The 24,977-nt window shown below is 39.3% G+C and overlaps 4 protein-coding genes across 4 annotated transcripts; all 4 read right to left on the minus strand.

Annotated features, from left to right (window-relative positions):
* Positions 1-518: 518 nt before the first annotated feature.
* LOC137039308 (protein FAM13A-like) lies at positions 519-3,413 on the minus strand. The gene is made up of 8 exons (XM_067414661.1): positions 3,408-3,413; positions 2,400-2,517; positions 2,115-2,321; positions 1,831-2,008; positions 1,586-1,712; positions 1,359-1,417; positions 1,162-1,248; positions 519-992 (listed from the first exon to the last, which is right to left on the minus strand). The coding sequence occupies exons 1-8, from the start codon at positions 3,411-3,413 to the stop codon at positions 953-955; spliced, it is 822 nt and encodes a 273-aa protein (XP_067270762.1). The 3' UTR covers positions 519-952.
* A 3,677-nt stretch (positions 3,414-7,090) lies between these two features.
* Positions 7,091-9,761, minus strand: LOC137039309 (protein FAM13A-like). Its single transcript, XM_067414662.1, has 8 exons — positions 9,722-9,761; positions 8,723-8,845; positions 8,438-8,644; positions 8,154-8,331; positions 7,909-8,035; positions 7,682-7,740; positions 7,485-7,571; positions 7,091-7,315 (listed from the first exon to the last, which is right to left on the minus strand). The coding sequence occupies exons 1-8, from the start codon at positions 9,759-9,761 to the stop codon at positions 7,276-7,278; spliced, it is 861 nt and encodes a 286-aa protein (XP_067270763.1). The 3' UTR covers positions 7,091-7,275.
* Positions 9,762-12,702: 2,941 nt separating this feature from the next.
* pqbp1 (polyglutamine binding protein 1) lies at positions 12,703-14,952 on the minus strand. Its single transcript, XM_067412560.1, has 7 exons — positions 14,862-14,952; positions 14,638-14,704; positions 14,429-14,540; positions 14,125-14,225; positions 13,806-14,039; positions 13,644-13,722; positions 12,703-13,066 (listed from the first exon to the last, which is right to left on the minus strand). The coding sequence occupies exons 2-7, from the start codon at positions 14,702-14,704 to the stop codon at positions 12,892-12,894; spliced, it is 768 nt and encodes a 255-aa protein (XP_067268661.1). The 5' UTR covers positions 14,862-14,952; the 3' UTR covers positions 12,703-12,891.
* Positions 14,953-15,358: 406 nt separating this feature from the next.
* On the minus strand, positions 15,359-24,706 carry pold2 (polymerase (DNA directed), delta 2, regulatory subunit). Its single transcript, XM_067412561.1, has 11 exons — positions 24,542-24,706; positions 24,203-24,418; positions 24,000-24,121; positions 23,613-23,736; positions 23,418-23,532; positions 19,682-19,880; positions 18,018-18,098; positions 17,322-17,479; positions 17,110-17,237; positions 16,027-16,128; positions 15,359-15,927 (listed from the first exon to the last, which is right to left on the minus strand). The coding sequence occupies exons 2-11, from the start codon at positions 24,414-24,416 to the stop codon at positions 15,767-15,769; spliced, it is 1,404 nt and encodes a 467-aa protein (XP_067268662.1). The 5' UTR covers positions 24,417-24,418; positions 24,542-24,706; the 3' UTR covers positions 15,359-15,766.
* Between the last annotated feature and the right edge of the window lie 271 nt (positions 24,707-24,977).

Here is a 24,977-nt window from a genome sequence, read left to right on the forward strand (position 1 = left end):
AGCCTGCGCAGTTCGCTCAGCCATCAGGAAGTGAGTGCCCCTAGGTTGACTTCATTTTTTCGCCGTTGACGTCAATGGGATCGCTCAGTCCATTTCTTTTACTGTCTATGATTCGAACGGCAGAGCTGCGTCATATTCTCGCGCATGCGTCGAGTTCACGTCAATAATTTGGTGGATTAGATCGTTATTTTGATTTTTGTGCGCACAATAACTATTTTCGTCGCATTGTAAAATGATTGTACAGCCACTGTAGTGAGATGGACTTTGTAACAAAGTGTTTAGTGCCTTTTAGGGGTCTTGTGAGTGGGTCAGTCGAAATGTACTAAATCCCAATTGGAGGCCTTTTTGAAGCCTTTCTCAGCCATCAGCTTTCAACAAAAATATCTTCATCTGTGTTCTGAAGATGAACGAAGGTGTTACAGCTGTCCAACGACATGAGGGTGAGTAATTAATGACATAATTTTCATTTTTGGGTGAACTAACCCTTTAAATCAGCTTCAGAGTCTAGCATCTGTCTTCTCTGTATCTTCATAATCACACCTGCTGTCGTCCATCACCATCTCCAGTGCCTTTCAGGGATTCTCACTGGCCCCCAATGTCTTGCAGTGACCCTCACCAGCCCTAATGTCTTTCAGTGACCGTCACTAGCCCTTGTGTCTTGCAGTTACCTTCACTGGCCCAAGTGCTGTGACCTTTACTGACCCCAGTGCCTTGCAATGACCCTCACCAGCCCTAGTGTCTTCCAGTGACCCTCACTGACCCTAATGTCTTCCGGTGACCCTCACCAGCCCTAATGTCTTGCTGTGACCCTCACCCGCTCCAATGTCATCTGGTGACCCTCTCTGGACCCAGTGTCTTGCGGTGACAGCCTGAATGTCTTGCCATGACCTTCACCGGCCTCACTGTCTTCGAATGACCCTCACCGACCTCAGTGTCTTGCAGTCCTGGTCACCTATGTCCAGGTTTCCTCTCCACTCTCTGTGTTGTTACTACTATGTGGTGAAGGAATGAAAAGGAAAGAAAACCGATTATGTTTGTTCACTCAACACATTCATTACCCGTATAACTAAATGTACCTGGGCACATTCACAGGAAAACAAATCACAGCATTCTCTTTCTCACTCATACATAAAAATGTTTTATAAAGATCCTGCCACATACCTGCCAGTGCAGAAGCACATTATTTTTACAAAACGTCTTAATCTTTTTCTCAATCGCCGCAGTTTTCCAATTTTAGGTAGCTTCGATCTGGAAAATATATACACATAACAAGCATAAGGATGGTAATAATGATTTATGATAAACCCATAATGACCAGCATCCATTATGACCAGTGTGTGTGTTCTCAGCATACGTACCGGATTTCTGTGAGTGGCGGTTGTTTGACACACTCTTCATCCGTCGAGTCCCCTGCCTCCTCAAACACACAAGCACATTTCTAAGCATTTTAAATCTTTCACACACTCTTACACACTAGCAATGACTAATAGTAATAGTTTAACAATGTTCTGATTAAATTCATAACCCAGTCACACACAGATACAAGTATAATCTGAAACAAACTTAAAACACAGTATAAACTCACTGCTGTGTTGCCGGTGGATGCATGAGGGTAAATGTTTGGCAGCAAATGTTTCAGGTTGTTGAGCAGGTGCTCTGTCAAAGTGTTACACAGAGTCTGATCCTCAACCATGGTGGGGCAGAGAGGAACACTGCACACAGATAACACACGTCACATTACTATATAGGACACCTCAGCCCCTGAGTTACATTGTAATGTGCTTTGAAGTACAGAATATATCAGATTAATACACAAATACAAACACTTACTGAAAGATGGTGGGTCCAAAAACTATTGACAAGTTCTTGGATGTCATAAGATTTAGATGACTCTCAGCAGCCACACGGGCCAGGAAGAACAGCAGGTAGGAGAGGACGTTAAAATGTTCCTCAGGAAGACGGTTCAGGATCGTCCTCACAGCCTGATTGAGTTCTTCATCTTCTGAGTCTGCAAGATAAAGAATTCAAGAAGATTTAGTCCGATTTGATAAATCAATTTTGTTGTGCAGCAGGAACCCAAAATGTTCTCTCATCAACGCCCCAGCTTCACCTACCCCTGAACACCTTCAGCAGTTGTGTCATGTGTAGCTCTGGAATAAGTCCACCAGGCAACTCCCTGAGGAAAAGTTTCAATAAGGAGGCAGGAGTAGGAATATCCCCACTGTCAAACTCTGGAAATCCTCCTTGATCAAAACTTTTCCTTAATTCATTGCAGCGTTTCACTTTTCCACCAACCCTGAACAGCCCACTCTCACTGAGACCTAAACACAAACACACATTATCTCAGCACAGATGTGATCATCGACCAACACTGAGAGTGAGAAACACACGGCACTCACCATGCTTCTCCACAAACTCCACTATGCGCATGAGCAATAGAGGAAGACCCTGTCTCATCTGTCCACTCTTCCTCAGGTCGATCAGGGGCACACCAAACACAGCTCTCTGTCTTTCCACCTGCACAAGGCAAAAATTCATAAATAAATAAAACAATTCAGGACAGTTTAGCCTACTGGGAAATATTGTAACGTTACAGCACAGAATGCACAAATAATATGTTTAACGTTACATGAAGCTGTCTAACAAGTATGCATTTCAGTAACAAAGAGTGTATCAGGAAACATACATTTTATAATGAATATAGCGTTTCTCCATGTAGGCTACACTAACACCAATTTACAGCATGTCATCTGTCCATTTCAATATTTAACAATGAAAACAAGACTCAAAAAATAATAATGGCAATGTTTAGGAATTTCAAAACACAAATTTATAAAGTTCGATCTTTACTGGCTGTAAGTATTTGTAAATCATATTGCATACTTACACACACTGATAAAATGCCGATCTCTCCCATTTTCATGAAAGGCTCATGAAAGTGTGAAAGTGTCCGTTGTTTTTTTTCAGTGCCGCGCTGTGAACCAATCAGTGTCCGAAGCCGAGAGTCAAAACCAGAAAAGTGTCAAAAACGGGAATCCCAAAACCGTCAAAAATCGTGCGTCAAAAACAGAGGGGAGTCAAAAACCAAGAGTCGAAATGTGTCGCCAATCCAAAGCCGATAGTCAAAGTCCGGAGTCAAACACCGAAGATGAATACTCAAGAATATTCAATAACTGCAGAAACTCGCCAACTACATCAATCGCCAAAACACCCAACAGAGATGTATAGTGCTGAATGTTTATATGTAGCTAGGCTACCTGCTGCAGCAACCCACGTCATATAGCGCTTTGGAATCTGCGGAAGAGTCTAGTTGAGTTAACAACCATCAAAATACATAAACGTAAATAAGAAACTTTTAAAGGGTTATAGGTCACCCAAAAATTAAAATTCTGTCATTAATTACTTACCCTCATCATGTCGTTCTACTCCCGTACGACCTTTGTTCATTTTCGGAACACAATGAAGATATTTTTGTTGAAATCCGATGGCTCAAAAAGGCCTCCATTGACAATGTATTTTCCTCTCATAAGACCATAAGTCATAAAAGGTAGGCTACTAAAGACGTCGTTACCAGTGTTGTGCAAGTTACTTCCAAACTGTAATATATTATAGATTACTTATTACTGCTATTTAAAAGTAATTCTTTACATTAAAATATTATAGGCTACTGTCTCAGAATTGTAATGGAGGCTACATTACTCCTGTATTACTTTTGAGTTACTTTCACCAAAATAACTACAGAAGTAGCTCTTAACATTCTCAAATGTAGGCTACCTCGCGAATGTAGGCTACATGTGACAGTGTGGACATTTTCCCACCGGTTAATCAAGGTGTGACGTGACCACATCGGTAATAACGGGGCTTTTAAATCACTAATTCTATCTAACCGAAAGGAACATATGCGCACTGCCGCGCTCAGGCATTAATAACGGGAGCGGATGCAAAGCGAGTGCTTTCAATGAATTCCTATGAAAGTTATGCTTCCATATGAACTGAAAACGCGCCAGTGCGCGCTGACAGCTCGTCAGTAAATGCGCCCTCTGTGCGGCCAAGCAGATTTTAGTTTCGGTTTAAAATTAGCCTATTATTCTTAATAAAAAACACAACACAATGACAAACTCCCTTTATTAGGCGCTTTTACATTTCACTTTGAAACCAAATCTTCCGCGATCATCTGTCAGCTCAAGATCTGACTCCTGCTGCGACGCTCGTTCGGATATAGCAGACAACTTCAGTTTTTATTTGAACGGCCTGTTCTCTAACTGAACTGAATTACTTTATTACTATATATATATATATAAAAAAATCAAAACCACGGTGTGCAGTAGGCCTAGTCTTATTCTGTCATCTTCACCCAAGTGTTTATGGCTCAGCAGCGCGCGCATCGTCTCTCGTCCGTTCTTCGACGCGCTTGCCGTTGTGCTATTAAACGACAGAGAGACCTCCCCTCCATATTAGTCGCTATTTTTCTATTTATTTATTAGTATTTGAGCGCATGGAACTGCAAAAGGCGAATATCCGCACAGCGCAGCTGCTGACGAACGTATACGCTGCGTTTAAATACTGCTCTATATATGGCACTTTGACTCCGAATTTAGTTTTATACAATCGTGTGATATGGAAACATTACAGGTTCTGTGTTGAATAACGCTGTGAGCGAAGAGAAATATGGTGTTTTGGAAGAAACATTTATTAAAAATGTTGCTATAATTAATATTGCAGAATATAAATCACTTTTATAGAGGCTGTTTTCGTATTTTCTATAGGTGTTTACATGTTTTATACTTAGTTACAAATATAATAGTTTATTATATATGTTTAAAGTTTTACATAGTTTTAGAAACCATATAGCCATATAATGAGGAGCAAGGTTTTTACAGTCTATGTTTTTTACCCTGTAACTGCCATGATCTTACATTTAAATGAAACTGGCCTACAGTTAAACTATAGTCTATAAAACTGTTTTAAAGTCTGGATCCCGTGAATTAAGGGCAAAGCTTTTTTTTCCCTCTTTAAAAGTTGTATTAACTTTTTTTAAATAGATTTAATGAAATGTAATAGCCTCATGAAAGATAGATATCAGTGTCTTACTTAAATTATGTGTTAACTCTTGAAAAATATGATTGTTCAACCCAAAAATGTGATCATTTACTCACCCTAATGTCATTCCAAACCTAAATGAATTTATTTCTGTGTAAGCATTTCCATGTTAATGTTAATTAACAACACCAATAAAAGTGATTTTTTAAAAATAATTATATTCAGAAATGTTTTAATATTAGGGTGTTTTATGGTGTATGTTTATTTTGGTGTAAGTAAATGTAAGTGTAAACAGCTCAACTTTGGAGTGTGGAATTTGGGCTTTTTTTGTTGTTGACATTTTGTAAATTCAACTTGACTGGACAACTACAAACAAAACACTGCGTACAAAGAAAAAAATATTTATTAATTAACTGAAGATGACAAGCTTGAATTAAAGGGTTAGTTCACCAAAAAATGAAAATGATGTCATTAATTGCTCACCCTCATGTCGTTGGACACCTGTAACATCTTCGTTCATCTTCAGAACACAAATGAAGATATTTTTGTTGAAAGCTGATGTCTGAGAAAGGCTTCAAAAAGGCCTCCATTGGGATTTAGTACATTTCGACTGACCCACTCACAAGACCCATAAAAGGCACTAAAGACTTCGTTACAAAGTCCATCTCACTACAGAGGCTGTACAATAATTGTACCGAGCGGCGAGAACAGTTTTTGTGCGCAAAAAAAAAAATCAAACTCACGCTCAAAATCAACTCACTGTCTCAAAATCAACTCACGCGATAGCGCATCACCTGCTGTTAGCATCCCGTTGACTCCCATTGATTTTTGAGTCACTTTGACAGTGAATAACTTTACATCTGAGACGTTTAAAGACTCCATTTGTCCATTGTTTATTTCTAAAGAAACACGACAATGCATAAAAGGCTCCGTTACCTTGTATCTAACACTATCGCCCCGCAGAACCTGTTTTTGTAAAAATAGGCTAACGATTGCGTCATAACCAACGCGACTCTGTCGCACAGTTGAGAAATTACCGTATAGACCTGAGGAGACGCTCGCAGGCAATCTTTTACTGTCTATGAGACAGTCGGGGGGACGTGGAGACATAAAGTCTGATAAAATCAAGGGGGGAGAATGGGGAGAAGCCCATAGTGAGCCAAAAGCAACGGGAGAAAATATTTAAACAACGTGATTCAGATTTTACTTTCCACAACTACTAGAAGACCTACAGCTGTCAGACAGGAGGCTCACGTCACATCTACATCGTCAAGCTCAGTCTGAGCCTGCGCAGTTCGCTCAGCCATCAGGAAGTGAGTGCCCCTAGGTTGACTTCATTTTTTCGCCGTTGACGTCAATGGGATCGCTCAGTCCATTTCTTTTACTGTCTATGATTCGAACGGCAGAGCTGCGTCATATTCTCGCGCATGCGTCGAGTTCACGTCAATAATTTGGTGGATTAGATCGTTATTTTGATTTTTGTGCGCACAATAACTATTTTCGTCGCATTGTAAAATGATTGTACAGCCACTGTAGTGAGATGGACTTTGTAACAAAGTGTTTAGTGCCTTTTAGGGGTCTTGTGAGTGGGTCAGTCGAAATGTACTAAATCCCAATTGGAGGCCTTTTTGAAGCCTTTCTCAGCCATCAGCTTTCAACAAAAATATCTTCATCTGTGTTCTGAAGATGAACGAAGGTGTTACAGCTGTCCAACGACATGAGGGTGAGTAATTAATGACATAATTTTCATTTTTGGGTGAACTAACCCTTTAAATCAGCTTCAGAGTCTAGCATCTGTCTTCTCTGTATCTTCATAATCACACCTGCTGTCGTCCATCACCATCTCCAGTGCCTTTCAGGGATTCTCACTGGCCCCCAATGTCTTGCAGTGACCCTCACCAGCCCTAATGTCTTTCAGTGACCATCACTAGCCCTTGTGTCTTGCAGTTACCTTCACTGGCCCAAGTGCTGTGACCTTTACTGACCCCAGTGCCTTGCAATGACCCTCACCAGCCCTAGTGTCTTCCAGTGACCCTCACTGACCCTAATGTCTTCCGGTGACCCTCACCAGCCCTAATGTCTTGCTGTGACCCTCACCCGCTCCAATGTCATCTGGTGACCCTCTCTGGACCCAGTGTCTTGCGGTGACAGCCTGAATGTCTTGCCATGACCTTCACCGGCCTCACTGTCTTCGAATGACCCTCACCGACCTCAGTGTCTTGCAGTCCTGGTCACCTATGTCCAGGTTTCCTCTCCACTCTCTGTGTTGTTACTACTATGTGGTGAAGGAATGAAAAGGAAAGAAAACCGATTATGTTTGTTCACTCAACACATTCATTACCCGTATAACTAAATGTACCTGGGCACATTCACAGGAAAACAAATCACAACATTCTCTTTCTCACTCATACATAAAAATGTTTTATAAAGATCCTGCCACATACCTGCCAGTGCAGAAGCACATTATTTTTACAAAACGTCTTAATCTTTTTCTCAATCGCCGCAGTTTTCCAATTTTAGGTAGCTTCGATCTGGAAAATATATACACATAACAAGCATAAGGATGGTAATAATGATTTATGATAAACCCATAATGACCAGCATCCATTATGACCAGTGTGTGTGTTCTCAGCATACGTACCGGATTTCTGTGAGTGGCGGTTGTTTGACACACTCTTCATCCGTCGAGTCCCCTGCCTCCTCAAACACACAAGCACATTTCTAAGCATTTTAAATCTTTCACACACTCTTACACACTAGCAATGACTAATAGTATTAGTTTAACAATGTTCTGATTAAATTCATAACCCAGTCACACACAGATACAAGTATAATCTGAAACAAACTTAAAACACAGTATAAACTCACTGCTGTGTTGCCGGTGGATGCATGAGGGTAAATGTTTGGCAGCAAATGTTTCAGGTTGTTGAGCAGGTGCTCTGTCAAAGTGTTACACAGAGTCTGATCCTCAACCATGGTGGGGCAGAGAGGAACACTGCACACAGATAACACATGTCACATTACTATATAGGACACCTCAGCCCCTGAGTTACATTGTAATGTGCTTTGAAGTACAGAATATATCAGATTAATACACAAATACAAACACTTACTGAAAGATGGTGGGTCCAAAAACTATTGACAAGTTCTTGGATGTCATAAGATTTAGATGACTCTCAGCAGCCACACGGGCCAGGAAGAACAGCAGGTAGGAGAGGACGTTAAAATGTTCCTCAGGAAGACGGTTCAGGATCGTCCTCACAGCCTGATTGAGTTCTTCATCTTCTGAGTCTGCAAGATAAAGAATTCAAGAAGATTTAGTCCGATTTGATAAATCAATTTTGTTGTGCAGCAGGAACCCAAAATGTTCTCTCATCAACGCCCCAGCTTCACCTACCCCTGAACACCTTCAGCAGTTGTGTCATGTGTAGCTCTGGAATAAGTCCACCAGGCAACTCCCTGAGGAAAAGTTTCAATAAGGAGGCAGGAGTAGGAATATCCCCACTGTCAAACTCTGGAAATCCTCCTTGATCAAAACTTTTCCTTAATTCATTGCAGCGTTTCACTTTTCCACCAACCCTGAACAGCCCACTCTCACTGAGACCTAAACACAAACACACATTATCTCAGCACAGATGTGATCATCGACCAACACTGAGAGTGAGAAACACACGGCACTCACCATGCTTCTCCACAAACTCCACTATGCGCATGAGCAATAGAGGAAGACCCTGTCTCATCTGTCCACTCTTCCTCAGGTCGATCAGGGGCACACCAAACACAGCTCTCTGTCTTTCCACCTGCACTAGGCAAAAATTCATAAATAAATAAAACAATTCAGGACAGTTTAGCCTACTGGGAAATATTGTAACGTTACAGCACAGAATGCACAAATAATATGTTTAACGTTACATGAAGCTGTCTAACAAGTATGCATTTCAGTAACAAAGAGTGTATCAGGAAACATACATTTTATAATGAATATAGCGTTTCTCCATGTAGGCTACACTAACACCAATTTACAGCATGTCATCTGTCCATTTCAATATATAACAATGAAAACTCAAAAAATAATAATGGGAATGTTTAGGATTTTCAAAACACAAATTTATAAAGTTCTTTACTGGCTGTAAGTATTTGTAAATCATATTGCATACTTACACACACTGATAAAATGCCGATCTCTCCCATTTTCATGAAAGGCTCATGAAAGTGTGAAAGTGTCCGTTGTTTTTTTTCAGTGCCGCGCTGTGAACCAATCAGTGTCCGAAGCCGAGAGTCAAAACCAGAAAAGTGTCAAAAACGGGAATCCCAAAACCGTCAAAAATCGTGCGTCAAAAACAGAAGGGAGTCAAAAACCAAGAGTCGAAATGTGTCGCCAATCCAAAGCCGATAGTCAAAGTCCGGAGTCAAACACCGAAGATGAATACTCAAGAATATTCAATAACTGCAGAAACTCGCCAACTACATCAATCGCCAAAACACCCAACAGAGATGTATAGTGCTGAATGTTTATATGTAGCTAGGCTACCTGCTGCAGCAACCCACGTCATATAGCGCTTTGGAATCTGCGGAAGAGTCTAGTTGAGTTAACAACCATCAAAATACATAAACGTAAATAAGAAACTTTTAAAGGGTTATAGTTCACCCAAAAATTAAAATTCTGTCATTAATTACTTACCCTCATCATGTCGTTCTACTCCCGTACGACCTTTGTTCATTTTCGGAACACAATGAAGATATTTTTGTTGAAATCCGATGGCTCAAAAAGGCCTCCATTGACAATGTATTTTCCTCTCATAAGACATTAAGTCATAAAAGGTAGGCTACTAAAGACGTCGTTACCAGTGTTGTGCAAGTTACTTCCAAACTGTAATATATTATAGATTACTTATTACTGCTATTTAAAAGTAATTCTTTACATTACAATATTATAGGCTACTGTCTCAGAATTGTAATGGAGGCTACATTACTCCTGTATTACTTTTGAGTTACTTTCACCAAAATAACTACAGAAGTAGCTCTTAACATTCTCAAATGTAGGCTATCTCGCGAATGTAGGCTACATGTGACGGTGTGGACATTTTCCCACCGGTTAATCAAGGTGTGACGTGACCACATCGGTAATAACGGGGCTTTTAAATCACTAATTCTATCTAACCGAAAGGAACATATGCGCACTGCCGCGCTCAGGCATTAATAACGGGAGCGGATGCAAAGCGAGTGCTTTCAATGAATTCCTATGAAAGTTATGCTTCCATATGAACTGAAAACGCGCCAGTGCGCGCTGACAGCTCGTCAGTAAATGCGCCCTCTGTGCGGCCAAGCAGATTTTAGTTTCGGTTTAAAATTAGCCTATTATTCTTAATAAAAAACACAACACAATGACAAACTCCCTTTATTAGGCGCTTTTACATTTCACTTTGAAACCAAATCTTCCGCGATCATCTGTCAGCTCAAGATCTGACTCCTATATATATATATATATATATATATATATATATATATATATATATATATATATATATATATATATATATATATACCTTACAAGCTAGAATTGAATCCAAACCTGTCAAGTATCCCGTTTTAGCCGAGAAAGTCCCGTATTTTACCCTTCTTCCCCGCCGTCCTCCCGTATTCGTATTTTCCCGTAAATCTCCCGTATTTTAACCTGCGTTATTAAAAAATAATAATACCGGAGTAAAAAAACAAAAAAACATTTCCAATCTGAGTTCTGTAACTAGCCTCGCGATAACTGCCCTCTGCAGTAGCCTACAACAGGTGGCCGTTGTCGCGGTTGGTTATAGTGTGTGAGGTCAGAGGACGACGAGTGACAACGCGGGGAAAAACAAAACAGACGGATGATGGACGTAACTAACGATAGAGATGATAGAGAACAAACCCAAACCCTGTGTAAATACCGTGATCAATGGGACAGCGAATTTAATTTCCTGAAGAGGAGCAGATGGGGGACAGTCACGCGTTTTGTAAGTTTTGTAACTGCGACTTCATCATGTGCGACCCTACTGTCTATGTGTGCGACAGGGGAAGATCTTAAAGTGACAGTATCCACTTATAATGACAATATAAAGAACAGAAGTAATTGCTCACTAAATATGCTCTGTTCTTGAGTAAATAACTTCAGTACCTTTAAGAAGGAATAATCTATATAGAATTCTTAACTTATGCAGTGCAAACTAATAACAATGTATGTATATTCCCCACTTGATACGTTGTTTTACATGTAAGAAGAGCACAGGTACAAATAAAATGTATTATTATTATTATGGGTTTATGTGAGGATTTAACCTCCCACCCCACCCCCCACCCACCCCGCCAATCTATCCCGGATTTTGCTACCCAAAAGTTCACAGGTATGATTGAATCTCACTTTTTGCCCATAAATAACATCTGCACCAAATTGCATACACTTTTTTCATGTTATGCTTGTCCAGGTGAGGGGTAAAGTATTTGAGTAAATGTAATTAGTTACTGTACTTCAGTATATTTTTGGCTACTTTGTAGTTGTACTGAGTGTCAAAGATATGATCAACTTTTACTCTCTTCTTGACTAGATTTTTGAACAAGTAAATGTACTTTTTACTCCAGCACATTTGTGTTGAGTAATGCAATTACACATTACATTTTGCATTGCACCCAGATTGCACCTAACCTTTTCTGCAGCAGTTTTTGCTATAAAGAAGCGATATCGCCATCTACAGAGCACTGAAGGTACTATATCCTGTGCATTTGGCCTTTACTCACCAAAATATGTCTAGGCTAGGCTACTTTACATGTAACTAGGCTACTTTACATGAATGCGAGTGCATTAGCAGTTGATGAATCGCAAGTGTCTGATTTATGAGATGAATGAACTCATGACTGCAGCCCCTGATGATGTTGAAACCATGCAGCATGTTCAGTGCAAGAAGGCTTTGACCTTAATTTTACTCAACATTATTTGATTTAGCTGCTGTATTGACAGTCTTTTTAAAAGATATTAGTTTACTTATGGCCTTTTTGTTTAACACTACTCTTGCATTTCTCTATCATATAATATTTCAACGTTGTGTATGCTGATGTGTTCTGTTGTCTGGCTCCAGACCTTTTTCTGATTTTTCAGCCGGAGAGGTACTGATTCAGCCGTTGTCTTTTCGCATCAGTGAATGATATTATGCTACTAGACTGCAGCCAGCCAATGAGCGTGAGCATCTCTCCTATGGAGCATTTCAACATCGTACAATGTATTTTTTTGTGCGTGTTTCCAGGACAAATATGTAGGCTAAATAACCTTATATCAAGATACACTTGAGAAGTACATTTTAGTTTAAAGTCTTCATATCTGAAAATATAAAAATTACATTAATGTATGCTTAAAATAATTCAATAATAAAACTTCATACAAAAGGAAAAAAAAACTTCATAGCTTTGCTTCTCAAGTAAATATTTCTTGACTTTGAACAGGGACAGTGAAACTGAAAGATATGTATTGCACAGAGTATAGCATAAGCTAATTTGCATCCAAGAATGTTTAGATATTTGTACTAGAAACCACAACAAAAATGCAGAGTAAGACAATTTTTCTTTGCAATGCAGTCTTCATTTCATGCGTGTACACCATTCAGATGAAAAAAAGATTTTTTACCAAACCACTGAACGCACCTTTAAACAAAATGTTTATTTCGCAGGGAATGGCATCACTATGTTATTGTAAATGACAATTGTTTATAAAATGTATAACATACAACACATGGTATATTTACAAATAAATCTGTCCTAAATGTAAGAAAGGAAATGACTTCAGCCTTTTAAAAGGCAATAAAGGCTTCAAAGACACACTGTTCCTGCTCAGTCATCATCACTATCATCATCTTCCTCCAAGCGCCTCGTGTTCTCCGCGTTCGCTCTCAGGACGGCTCCGGGACTGGGGTACGGCCTCTGCTGGAACAGGGGTCCTGCTGCTGTGGTGTCCGCTCCAGTCTTTGCCTCATTACGTTTGGGAAGACCGGTGGACCATAAGCCCCTAAAAGCAACAGCACCATATATTGATCAAGAACATGTTCTTTGTTACACAAACAAACGATTTTTAGATTTCATGTAAACACAATTTGAGTGCACTGTATTGTGGACTAAACATTTAAGCAAATTGAATAGGTCTCCGATGTAGGGTTCTATGATTTATGTGATGTAGAACAATGAAAAGATATATTCATTCAAATAAAATGGAATTTACTGTATAATGCAAAATTATATGATTTTGATTGTGATTATTAAACCGCAAAAGACTAAGTCTGCTTGTTTTGCATGTTTCTGTGTGAATGGGGGTGGCACAGTTTGATCAAGCATGTGTCGCTAGTAGTGTTTTCAGCATCTGCTGTCTTTCTATGGTATATAAGGATATCAACACATTTCCAAAGCTGCTCTGAGAGTCACTTCATCAGCTTTTCATCATTTCATTTGATTAAAATGAAGAAGAAAAAAATTATAAACATAAAACTGATTTTAACTTTTGGAAATTGAAAAATGAGACTGTAAGAGTAGTGTTATTATACCATTTCAACCAGAACCATAGTGTTCCTTTTAAACTAGCTGGTCATTACCTTGGAGCATCCGAATAGGCGCTGGGATCCATGGGATCCATTTCCTCCTGCTGTTGTTTCCGACCTCCTCCTAGTCCTCCTAAAAAGGTGTTTGTTCAGGCTTACTGAGGCAACATTTTCAATTATGAATTTAATACTTGAGGAAGATTATGCATAAATTACCTCTCTTTGATTTGTTATATGGAGCACTGTCATCTCTCCGCATCCTTCTGTCACGGTCCCTGTCTCTGTCCCGGTCTCGATCTCTATCCCTATCTCGGTCTCTATCTCTGTCCCGGCCGTCATCCCTGTCTCTGTCCCGCTCCCGATCTCGCTCCCGTTCCCTGTCTCGCTCTCGTTCCCGGTCTCTCTCTGCCTTCTCATAGTGGCCGTCTCCTTTGTCGTGTCCAGAATCACCTGGGAAGTAAAACACAAACATTTTCAGCATACATCTCAATAACAGCACAAAATCCTTGTGTACTTTAGCATGTCCATGTTTTACCTTTCTGTTTCTTAGCCGCCTTGGTGATGACAGAAGAAGGGTCATTAGGAGACAGCCAGCACACTAAATCGGTTTCCACATTCCAGTAGTATGGAAGACCGCTAAGCACAAGACAAGTGGGTGATCTTTTTTTAATATGCAATGAATAAATAAGTTTCAATGTGGAAATGCATCGTAGTATTAACAAGCTATTCTTAAGTAACTTCAAAAATCATGAAAGAGGTCATTCAAATTCACATTCAAATATGACGTCTTTATATGATACAGCTAACCAGAGAAAAATACAAGCTTATAAACTACTTACCAAGAGGGGTCAAAAACTTTGTACCAATTCGTTGGCAAATTTTCTAGCCTTGTAGCCTCATAATCAACGTTGTTATCGTCATAGTCTTCAGCGATGATCTCCTCTTCAGCTTCTGATGATTAAGAGACAACAAATGATAGCATTAACTCATTATTCAGTATGTTTTATGGATTACACAGTAAAATGTAAATGTGCATGAAACATCTTACCTTGGTCAGACTGTTTTACGATCCCTCTTTTAGCGAGGCGTGCAAGTAAAGCTGGAGGCAGAGGCATCTAAAGACAGAGGAAATCATCTCAGTGATCAGTGTTGACGAGACACGATTAAACTGGCATTTTCTGATACTGGGCTGACACGTGCCGATTTTGTAGGCAAATAAAGAACAGAATATTACACATGCAAGAAATACATAACGGCGAGTGCATAATTTACCTTTATGATGTCCAAAAATGTAGTTATGTGTCTAACGTTTCATTGAAAAGAGCTAAACAAGCGACACGGTCGCAGACCAATGACGTAGCACAAGCGTACCGTGACGTCATGTAAAGAATTAAACGCTTATCTGGAAAAAAGCAACGCATATCTGAACATGAATACTGTTTTATTTATTTATAGAAATACACAAAGAATATGGGGTTTAAACATTTTTTTTTAAAGTGAGTGTAAACGTAACAGTCTATGCGTAATACTCAATGTGTTTGTTTGTTTTTAACGCTAGATGGCAACAAAAACTCTCTGGATTAAATTTGAAAGCAATTCTTATGATTTTTGAGGAATACGTTTTTTGTTAGTAGCCTATATTAAAAAAAAACGTTGACATTTTAAAGGTCACATTATTAATGTTTATCTTATATCTTACGGTGAAAAAATTGTAATATGCACCAACAATTTGCGTAGTATTAGATCTGCCCATTAATATAGATTTCCAGCACAGTCCCCTCAGTAAATAATAAACCAGCTATTTTCTGACACACAAGTGTGTTCCTGGAATCTACTATCCAAAACCAATTAGTTTCTAAATGATAAAATGAAGGCACAAGTTAACATGGTGATGTCATACTACAAATGTTTATATAAACGTTCACTTAAGGACTTTGTATGGAGCGATGCAAAATAATCATAACCGTTTCATGCAGGGTGCATAAAATTAATAAAAGGATAGAATAATGGTGATTTTAAGTACATGAGGCAAATAACTTCAGAAACACAAGGTCCATACAACAGCATATATACACTCAAAGAGGAAAAAGAGAGTTTTCATACAAAAGATGGAGCTTTATTAACAAACAACACAACAGGAATAAGCGAATAATTGTAATATGTTGATAAGTGAGTGTTTAATGGCTGATATTCATCTCATTGTCCTCATCATCCTCCGTGGAGAACGAGGAGAAGCAGACCGGCTCGCACTCTAGGGTGCGCAGGTTCACGAGACAGGCTGTCTGTGTGCTGCTGAACTCTGGGATAGCTAGCAGGAGAACATCTTGTCCTTCAGGACCTGAGAGCAACAAAAATGACCAAACAAAGATATTGATAGAGCATGGACACCCCGTTGCAAAGTGCTGTTCTTAATACTATTAAATCGTCTTCTATTCACCTGTGACTCGTTTACATTGGTAGCTGGGTGCGTTTCCGCAGAAGTACACATGGGGGCATTCTTCCAGAATAAAGGGATCTTTCTGATAGAACGGGTAACAACCTAAAGATTCAACAGAACATGTCAGAGAAATATAGCATTAACATGGTACAATATACAAAATATATAAAAGAATATAATGCAAATCAAGGTACATATATATATATGTGTGTGTGTGTGTGTATGTGTATATGCTGGGCAATCAATTAATTATCGATTAATAATTATGATTAATCACATCCAAAATAAAGTTTCTGCTTACATAATATGTGTGTGTACTGTGTTTAATTATTATGTATATATAAATACACAGCCCTTCATGTATATATTTAATATTTGCATGTATATACTGCATATATTTATATAAGATAAATTATATATAAATGTTATATATAAAAATGTAACATTTTTCTTACATATATACATGCATTTGTGTATTTAATAATTATACACAGTACATACACATATATTATGCAAGCACAAACTTCTATTTTGGATGCGATTAATCACAATTAATCGATTACCCAGCATTAATATTTAATATCTGCAGACTATGGAGCTTATAATGAAAAATGAGAAAGAATATAAGGGTAAAAATGCATTCAAATGCTTTTGCGTTCTCTCAAAAAATGTTTTTGCAAGCAAAACTGTTGACAAAATTAATGAAGTGGGAAGAAACCTAGAAAAATGCAAAAGCATTGAAATATAATTTTTCCTCTCATCTAATTTTTCCATCAAATATATCTCATTAGGCTTCATATCAGAAATTTGAAAGTAAAAAAAAAAATTATATATATATGTATATATATAAAAAAATTATATATATATAACGCGTTCAAATTAATATTCAGGGTTATTTTTAACTTCTTTGTATTCATACAGCATATGTGCAATTACCACCACAGACAATAATTTCAACTCAATCCACTGTATGTGCAGTATAAATAATTGTTAAGCTTGCATAACCCAGATAACCCCTTTAAAAATCAGACCAAATTTATTTTCCAAATATATAAATAATCAAAGAAAAAAGTGTGTTCTGACCCAGTGTGTCCGGAGCGGTGGGAGCCAGGTGACGGAGTCTCAGTGTGCTTTCTAATATTTCCAGATGATCATCCATACTACTGTACTTCCCAATATCACTGACATTCTGTCCTGCTGTGCCCAAGAACCTGAGACCACAAAACATTCACCGTCAAGTGCTGTTCATCAAACCATACCACTAATCCAGAGTAAAAAGAAAGGCAGTTACTCACCGCACACCATCTACGACGGCTTGGTATGGGTTACTGACCAACTGCAGCGTGGGGAAGGGCACAGACAGAGGGAACATGCAGCGGTGCAGAGGCTGCTGGGGGAGGGTGTAGTTTGTTGGGTCATACTGTCCAGGCATGACATCCACAGGTACAGAGGCCTGAAAAGGACAAATCACATAATACACTTGGAAATTAAAGTAAAAGCCCCCGTGTTCCTAACAGAATGATAGATTTAAAAGACACTGAATAAATGGATAGCAACTAGTCTAACCCCACCATGAGATCAGAAAACAGCTAAGAGCTACAGGACCTGGTTCTTGAAATTTTATATATGGATTAAATAGCGGAGAATACATTTCAGCAAGTCACAAATTTGGCCTTTAAATGGTAAATGGACTGCATTTATATATGGACTGCCTTTTAACAGACCCTATGGCCATCCAAAGCGCTTTACATTTTTGCCTCACATTCACCCATTCATACACCGACGGCGATGTCAGCCATTTAAGGCACCATCCAGCTCATCGGGAGCAGCTGGGGTTAGGTGTCTTGCTCAAGGACACCTCGACACTTGGTCAGGTGGAACCGGGGATTGAACCACAAACCTTTCGGTTTGTAGACAACCTACATGAACCACTGAGCCACTGCCGCCCTTTAGTCCATCACCAGAATCCACATTTTGAGCGGAACACTCACCACTAGCTGAACTAGAAGCTCGTCCAGCAGTCTGATAGCCTCCACACTCCCAGCCTGAGTCTTCTTAGTCAGATACTTTGCCTTCAAATAGAAAACAGTTTAAATGACAAGATTAATTCACTAAATGTCACTGAATTCTGCATAAATGGGATGTCTAATGCTAATTCATGCATTCTAAATCATTTACATTGTTAAAGAGTTGGATTCTCATGATAAACATGGCCAAAGTTTAAACAAACATGATGGATGTATGACATATTTCTGTCCTGGCCGTCGGATTCTGGGTGGGCTGGCAGATTCAGTCACTGTTGATTGCTGAGTATAACGTGTTCCCTATTACTCTCGCTGCATAGAAATACATTATTTTTATTATTATAAACATAATCTTAGGAATCTGTTCTTTTGCATGATAGACGTTTTCGAGGGGTTCTCACAATTAAAGCAGCCAAATTAATGTGATCACGACTAGGTGCTTAGGGACTCTTGGCTGCGAGCGAAACACATTCACCATCTCACTGTCCCTGCAAGGAAATATATAAGTCTACAAGCATGAATATACTATTAAATATATTAATTTAAACAATCAACATTTTAGAGAGCTTAATCAGAAATAAATTGGTCAAATGGTCATGATCCCAACTAGTTGGTTATTGACACTCATTCCAAAGAAATAAAAGTATTTTATTTTTGATTAAAAAATATATATTTTTAATCAATTTTTGAGAGTCTCATGGAATGTAAATATATTAGGGGTGTGAGGAGACTAATCTCACGAGACGAGACACACGAGATCGGGTTCACAAGATTTTTAACAAGAAATCCTCAATGATGAATTACATGACTAGAAAAATAGTTTGCAGGTGCTTTTGAAATGTTTTAACTAATCAACTTGTAATGAATGTCATTTCAGTTCTACTTTCTGAGTATGAATTATCATACAGTAAAAGACAACAAGCACTGTAAAGGTTGGCAAAAACTCAACTGACTGGCTTCTCTCTTTTATGATTGTCTCTTCAGATCTTAGGCCACATGAACTTCTTTTGACCTCTGAACTTATTCCCACAAATTTATCACAGGTATTAAGTGCAAACAATAACCATAATCAAAGTCCTCAATATTCTAAGTGCAAATAGAGAGCAATTTTTTCTTCAAGCATGACACAGAGCTATAGCCTGGTCTTACTAGACTCTTGCACATTTCATTTGTACTGAAGGAAAATGAAAATTGAGCGGAAGTACGTAGGAGGGCAGAGCCAGGCTAACAGAGCTAAGAGAATGGTTACAACTAAATAAATCATATTGGAAGATATTTGCATGCCCCAGGAAGCCGCTTTCAAACTGCAATAATGCACTGAAATCGCGTTTGAATCCTCCGTCACGGTCTAGTCCACTAACATGCAACACATGCTCAATGCGAGCGCTTTGCTAACACGTAACACACACTCATAACATACGCTTGTCTTCTCGTCACGTGACCAGTGCTCGTTCTAGATGAGCTGATGGAATTAAAGCGACTTATGATCATCCACCTGAATTCAGTTGTTTTTGTTTCTATAAAAAGCTAAACTAGAGTGGAGCATAATGTAAACGTAGCATTGGCATATTCTATCATCACTTCACACACATTTTAATTCACAGTTTGGACCATAAGTCTAATTTGCACACCTTGGTTGTTGATTCTCTGTCCTGAGTGCTTTGACTCAACATGTTTCCAGCTAATATGACTCTAGAGATGGACGCGGCTCCGCTCTGCTCCCCCTGGTCTCCAAGCTGACCGGTTACCATGTCGACCAAAAGCTGCAATCCCATCATGCTGTCTGCTCTGCTGCCGTTCAATCCCAGACCAGAGGCAAGAAGCACAAACCTACAACGAAACAGGAAAGTTTACGTGTGCAGTACTTTAACAATATACCTGATCAGTTGTCGGCCAATATACTTTAAATATTTTTACTGATTTTTATATTGAGTTTGTATGATGCAATCGATATATTTTATAAACAACATATGATGAGCATCATACAGTTTACATTGATATACAGTAAGTTTGAAATTATGAGCGCATCTGAAAAATGGAGCAGAGGACATGGAGCAGTGGAAGTTGACAGCATTAATGCATTAATGACAGTGTTAACGCTTTGCACCATTAAACTTAGTTGAAGCGTAACTATGTATAAACTAAACATTTATGGAAGCCTCCGATCAAGATGAACGGTTGGACTAAAACAGCAGACAGACTGAACTGCATCAATAAACTCTTGTTTGACAGACATCAATTCTTTACACGTATAAGCTAACATAATGCTGACATTTACGCTTACATTTTAAGAGAGAAAACGGATTGCTTTATTAGCGGCTCTTCAACACGAACCCATCCAAAACATCACACCGCTACGTGCATGTCAAATAAAATCAGTCACAATCAACTCGTCATTTCTTATGTTTTTTTTGTTTCAGTATTTATTGATCCTTCTTCATTTAGTTTCAAATGCTGAATGTTTCTGAATGTTATTTATATATAAAAGCACTTATGTTATTCATATGTCAGCTGCCCCTATGTCATCTGGATTACCACAGGGTTCCATTCTCGGTCCTATTCTGTTTTCTCTCTACATTCTGCCACTTGGTCAACTCATCTCCAGACACAACGTTCATTTTCATTTCTATGCCGACGACCTCCAGATCTACCTTCCTGTGATACTGAGTAATCGTTCGGCACTGGATCCTCTCTATAATTGTCTTCGGGACATCAAACAGTGGCTTTCCCAGAATTTCCTTCATTTAAACGAAGAAAAGACTGAGTACATCCTGTTCAGCCTGGATTCATCCAGCAGTGCTTTTACCTTTGGACCTACGACACCTCAGTGTGCTCCGTCTGTACGTAACCTGGGTGTTATTTTGGACAAAAACATGCAGTATGATAAACAGATTGGTGCAGTAGTGAAGGCAAGTTTTTACCAGCTTAGACTTCTTAGTAAGGTCAAATATTTTTTGTCCAGAGCCGACCTTGAAAAAGCAATTCATGCCTTCATCAGCTCGAGGATCGACTACTGTAATGCCCTCTACACTGTACTAAATACATCACTTCTCAGTCGCCTTAAACTGGTACAAAACGCAGCCGCACGTCTTCTCTCTAACACATCTAAACGGTCACACATCACCCCTGTCCTCCGCTCGCTTCACTGGCTCCCAGTGCAGTTTAGGGTGGAGTATAAAATCCTGTTGTTTGTGTTTAAGGCCATCCATGGTTTGGCCCCAGTGTACCTCACTAAAACTAGTAAAAATATATCAGCCAGCCAGGACACTCCGTTCCTCTGATCAAATTTCTCTGGTTACCACAAAATACAGGTATAAAAAGTTTAGAGGCCGGTCATTTAGTGTTCTAGGACCAAAGTTGTGGAATGCACTCCCTGTGCACCTCCGAAACATCACGGTGCTGAGTATTTTCAAAACACATCTGAAAACACACTTTTTTAATCAAGCTTTTGACTTTTAGTCTTGGTCTTGATTGGTTGGATTTGTCTTTATGTTGTCGTTTGATGTTTGTTCTGGAGGCGTAAGGCGCTATATAAATAAATTATTGATTGATTGATTGATATGTCCCCTTTAATGGAAACTTACTTTACCGTTAGTTACGTGAAGCAAAAGTAGTTTGAATGAAGGATAAACTGAAATTCATGTTATTTGAACTTCTGCTCACTTATTTGAAGGCTGCAATTGGATCATTGAAGGAAAACGTCATATTATGTGACTGTGCATTATTTTACGGAGAGCTTACGGCCTACTAGCTATCAGTGATGCGCGGGTCAATGTATAAACACCCCGCACCCGACCAACGTTTTCAACTAAACCGCCCGGCGCCCGCAACTTGGACCACAAAAAAAGAAGAAAATATTGTACCCGACCCACTTCCTGATCCGCATTTTTTAAAAGTAGTAAATGTTCTTTGGCATAATATCTGTTAATCCAGCCTGTGGAGGAGAAAAGTTTCAGGCCCTGACGTGGTGCGGCGGTGAGAGCAGGCAGTTCTTGAGGCAGCTCAACATTGTCCATTTCAGCTCTAGATTCATATTATTGATAAACGCGATGTTTATGTTTTGACCCTGCTTGGACAACTCATTAGCAGGTCAACTGAGAGAAAGCCCACTTTTGGAAAAATGTGAAAGCCCATAGGAGCGCAAAGTCGCAAACTGTTCTTTTTCTGAATGCTGTAAGATATAGCCTAGTGTTATATATAGTGATAAGGGACAAGTGTTGCAAATTAGCCTTTGGCTATATACACTGTGATACAGACATCAGATTGTTTAGTTTAAATGATCTATGTTGGTGGTATCTGTCCCTATCAAATAAATTATTAAATAAATAAATACTGCATGTGTTTATCCAGTCTAATCGAAGTGTACTCTCCCCCGACTTTCCCAACAAAAATCCCGCCCTGGAATGTAATACGCAAGGAAAAACTCATTTTGGCGTATACATTCCACGAGATTGCACACTCGTACTATTGATACGCATTACCATGTGATCGTGTTGGACATTACTGAGCTATATCCGTTTAAAAGTATTGCCTATTAAAATGGTACAATGGCATTGCTCAGTTCAACTTTTTGGGAAATCTGGCATTTTGTCCCACGTCATCTTAATTTCAAACGACCCGACCGACTGCGACCCGAATATCATAACGTTTTTTGGATGACTCGTAACTGCGGGTACCCGTGGGTGACCATAGGCACCTGCTCATTTTGGATCAACCCGCGCATCACTGCTAGCTATGTTCTGCCTCAAGAACAAATGAGTTATTTATGCTGCTTTCCAGGCAGGTGTTTGAGCCCATAAGTTACGACTTCAAACAACGGCGATTTTGTAGCGTTCCAGGCAAAGTCACACCAAACTGTCTGAGCGCAAGGAATTGCGATATCTAGTTGTAAACAAAGCAGGTCAGACCATATGGGGCTTATGCTCATTTACAATAATTTATATCACCAAAGGTTCTTACTCCTTGTTTATTTGAGGGAAACGGTGGTGAAAAAAACTGCACATAAGGCAAAAGAAGCTGTTAGCCTATACCTTTTATTTTACGTTATTTGTCATGCACACCGCAACTAGAGGCTGCCATTGTTGTTTCACAGGCTATGCGACTCTGTGACGTGAACTCATAACATCAATCTAGTACGAGTTCACGGGTGGGAAGTCACGTGTTTCACTGCCGTTCCAGGGCACTTTCACGGGTAGAAGGTTGGAAAAACATGGGTTACGGGTTGCCTGGAACGCAGTATTAGTTACAGACTAGCTAGTAATTACTAAGCCTATAGTGTGGACTTAACATTCCAATTTAAGAAAGAACTTAAGAACGTGGTGCAATCCTACCACTGCTCAGTCAGTCAGGTCAGGTGTGTGTCTGTACCTGTCTGAGCTAAGTGTCTTTCTGGGTGTCTGTGGAGGAAGATCAGCCGTGCAGAAGTCTTCAACTGTGAATTTCCCATCATTCTTCTCTGCGCCCATGATGGCAATAACACTACCTGAAAATACAGTTTCATTACAAAGAGGGAAAATTGAGAAGTTTGAGACGGATAAGTGTATCTTTTTACATGTATCCCACCTGTTACAAACTTGGGGGTGTCAATGTTTCCCTCCAGTTTAATCCTCTGAAGTTCATCCTCCAAAATAAGCTCATCAGATTGAGTGATGTATTTGGTACGAGGTGGCTGGGGCAACACATTGTGCTGAAGATAGAAAGGACATGTTAAAGGAGTAGTTGATTTACTTCTCCTCAAGCCATCCTAGGTGTATATGACTTTCTTCTTTCTGATGTTTTTTTTATATGACTGGTGGTGTTCATCAGAAAGAAGAATGTCATATAGACCTAGGATGTCTTGAGGGTGAGTAAATCAGGGGCTTATTATAATTTTAAAGTGAACTATATCTTTAAAAAGAGAAAGGACTGAGGAAGGGGAAAAGAAAACAGTTTGTAACATCAGTGTTTAACCTCCTCGCTGATCTCCTTCAGGATGGAGGGCTGCAGCTCCATGCTTTTGAATATGGTGCCCACTATGATACACTGTTCACTCATCTGCAGGTCACACAGCTTCCTGATGGGCACGACGGTACCTGCCACACACATTCACTCACGGTCAGAAGCGCTTTGGGGAAAATACGAGGCTGTGAGTGAGTTCGTGTGTGTTTTCTCACCCCATTTCTGCGTGGCTCTCTGGGTGAGGATGTCTCGCATCTCCATGAGTCTGGTGGCGTAGATGTGCGCGTACTGGCGGCTGAAGCTGCGCTCGCCGAGGCGGAATCGCTCCGAGCAGCCGCTGTATGAGGGCAGATGACGTTCAAACACGGGCTCCTCTGAGCCTGGAGGAGCCAACAACGTCTCCTTTGGCACGATCACGTCTGAGAACATGACTAAAGAACGCAAAATTAGCGACTGAGTCATTGTATGTGAATAAAATATAATTGCATTATGATTAAGTGAAAATCTGAGTCAGCTTACTGTATGCTAACAGCACCATAGCTTCACTTTCTTACCTTATTTCTTATTTGTTGCGTTGGTTTCCTACAGTATATTGCAAATGTAGTTTGATTCGACGATACAGTGAATTAAAAAAACAACAAAATCTGATCGATCTCCTCTGTGTTGATTTTTGGTATCTCCCGCTAAATATTTCACCTCTGACCGCTATGAGAATGTGTGAGGACACGCTTTCAAAATAAAAGCCGCCGGAAGTAAACATAACCTACAGCGTTTATGTATGGGACTGTATGCATCTAATAATATGTCAGCTAATAGTGCGGTCAGATTGATAAAACGTGATTATTCACATAAAAAAAATTGTTTACATAATGTATGCGTGTACTGTGTATAATATACTTTTTTACAGTCTATGATAATGTATAAATAAATACACACACGTGCATGTATATATATTTACGAAATATTTGCATGTATATACTGCATTATTTA

The sequence above is a fragment of the Pseudorasbora parva genome, chromosome 13 (assembly GCF_024679245.1).
Source record: "Pseudorasbora parva isolate DD20220531a chromosome 13, ASM2467924v1, whole genome shotgun sequence".
NCBI lineage: Eukaryota > Metazoa > Chordata > Actinopteri > Cypriniformes > Gobionidae > Pseudorasbora > Pseudorasbora parva.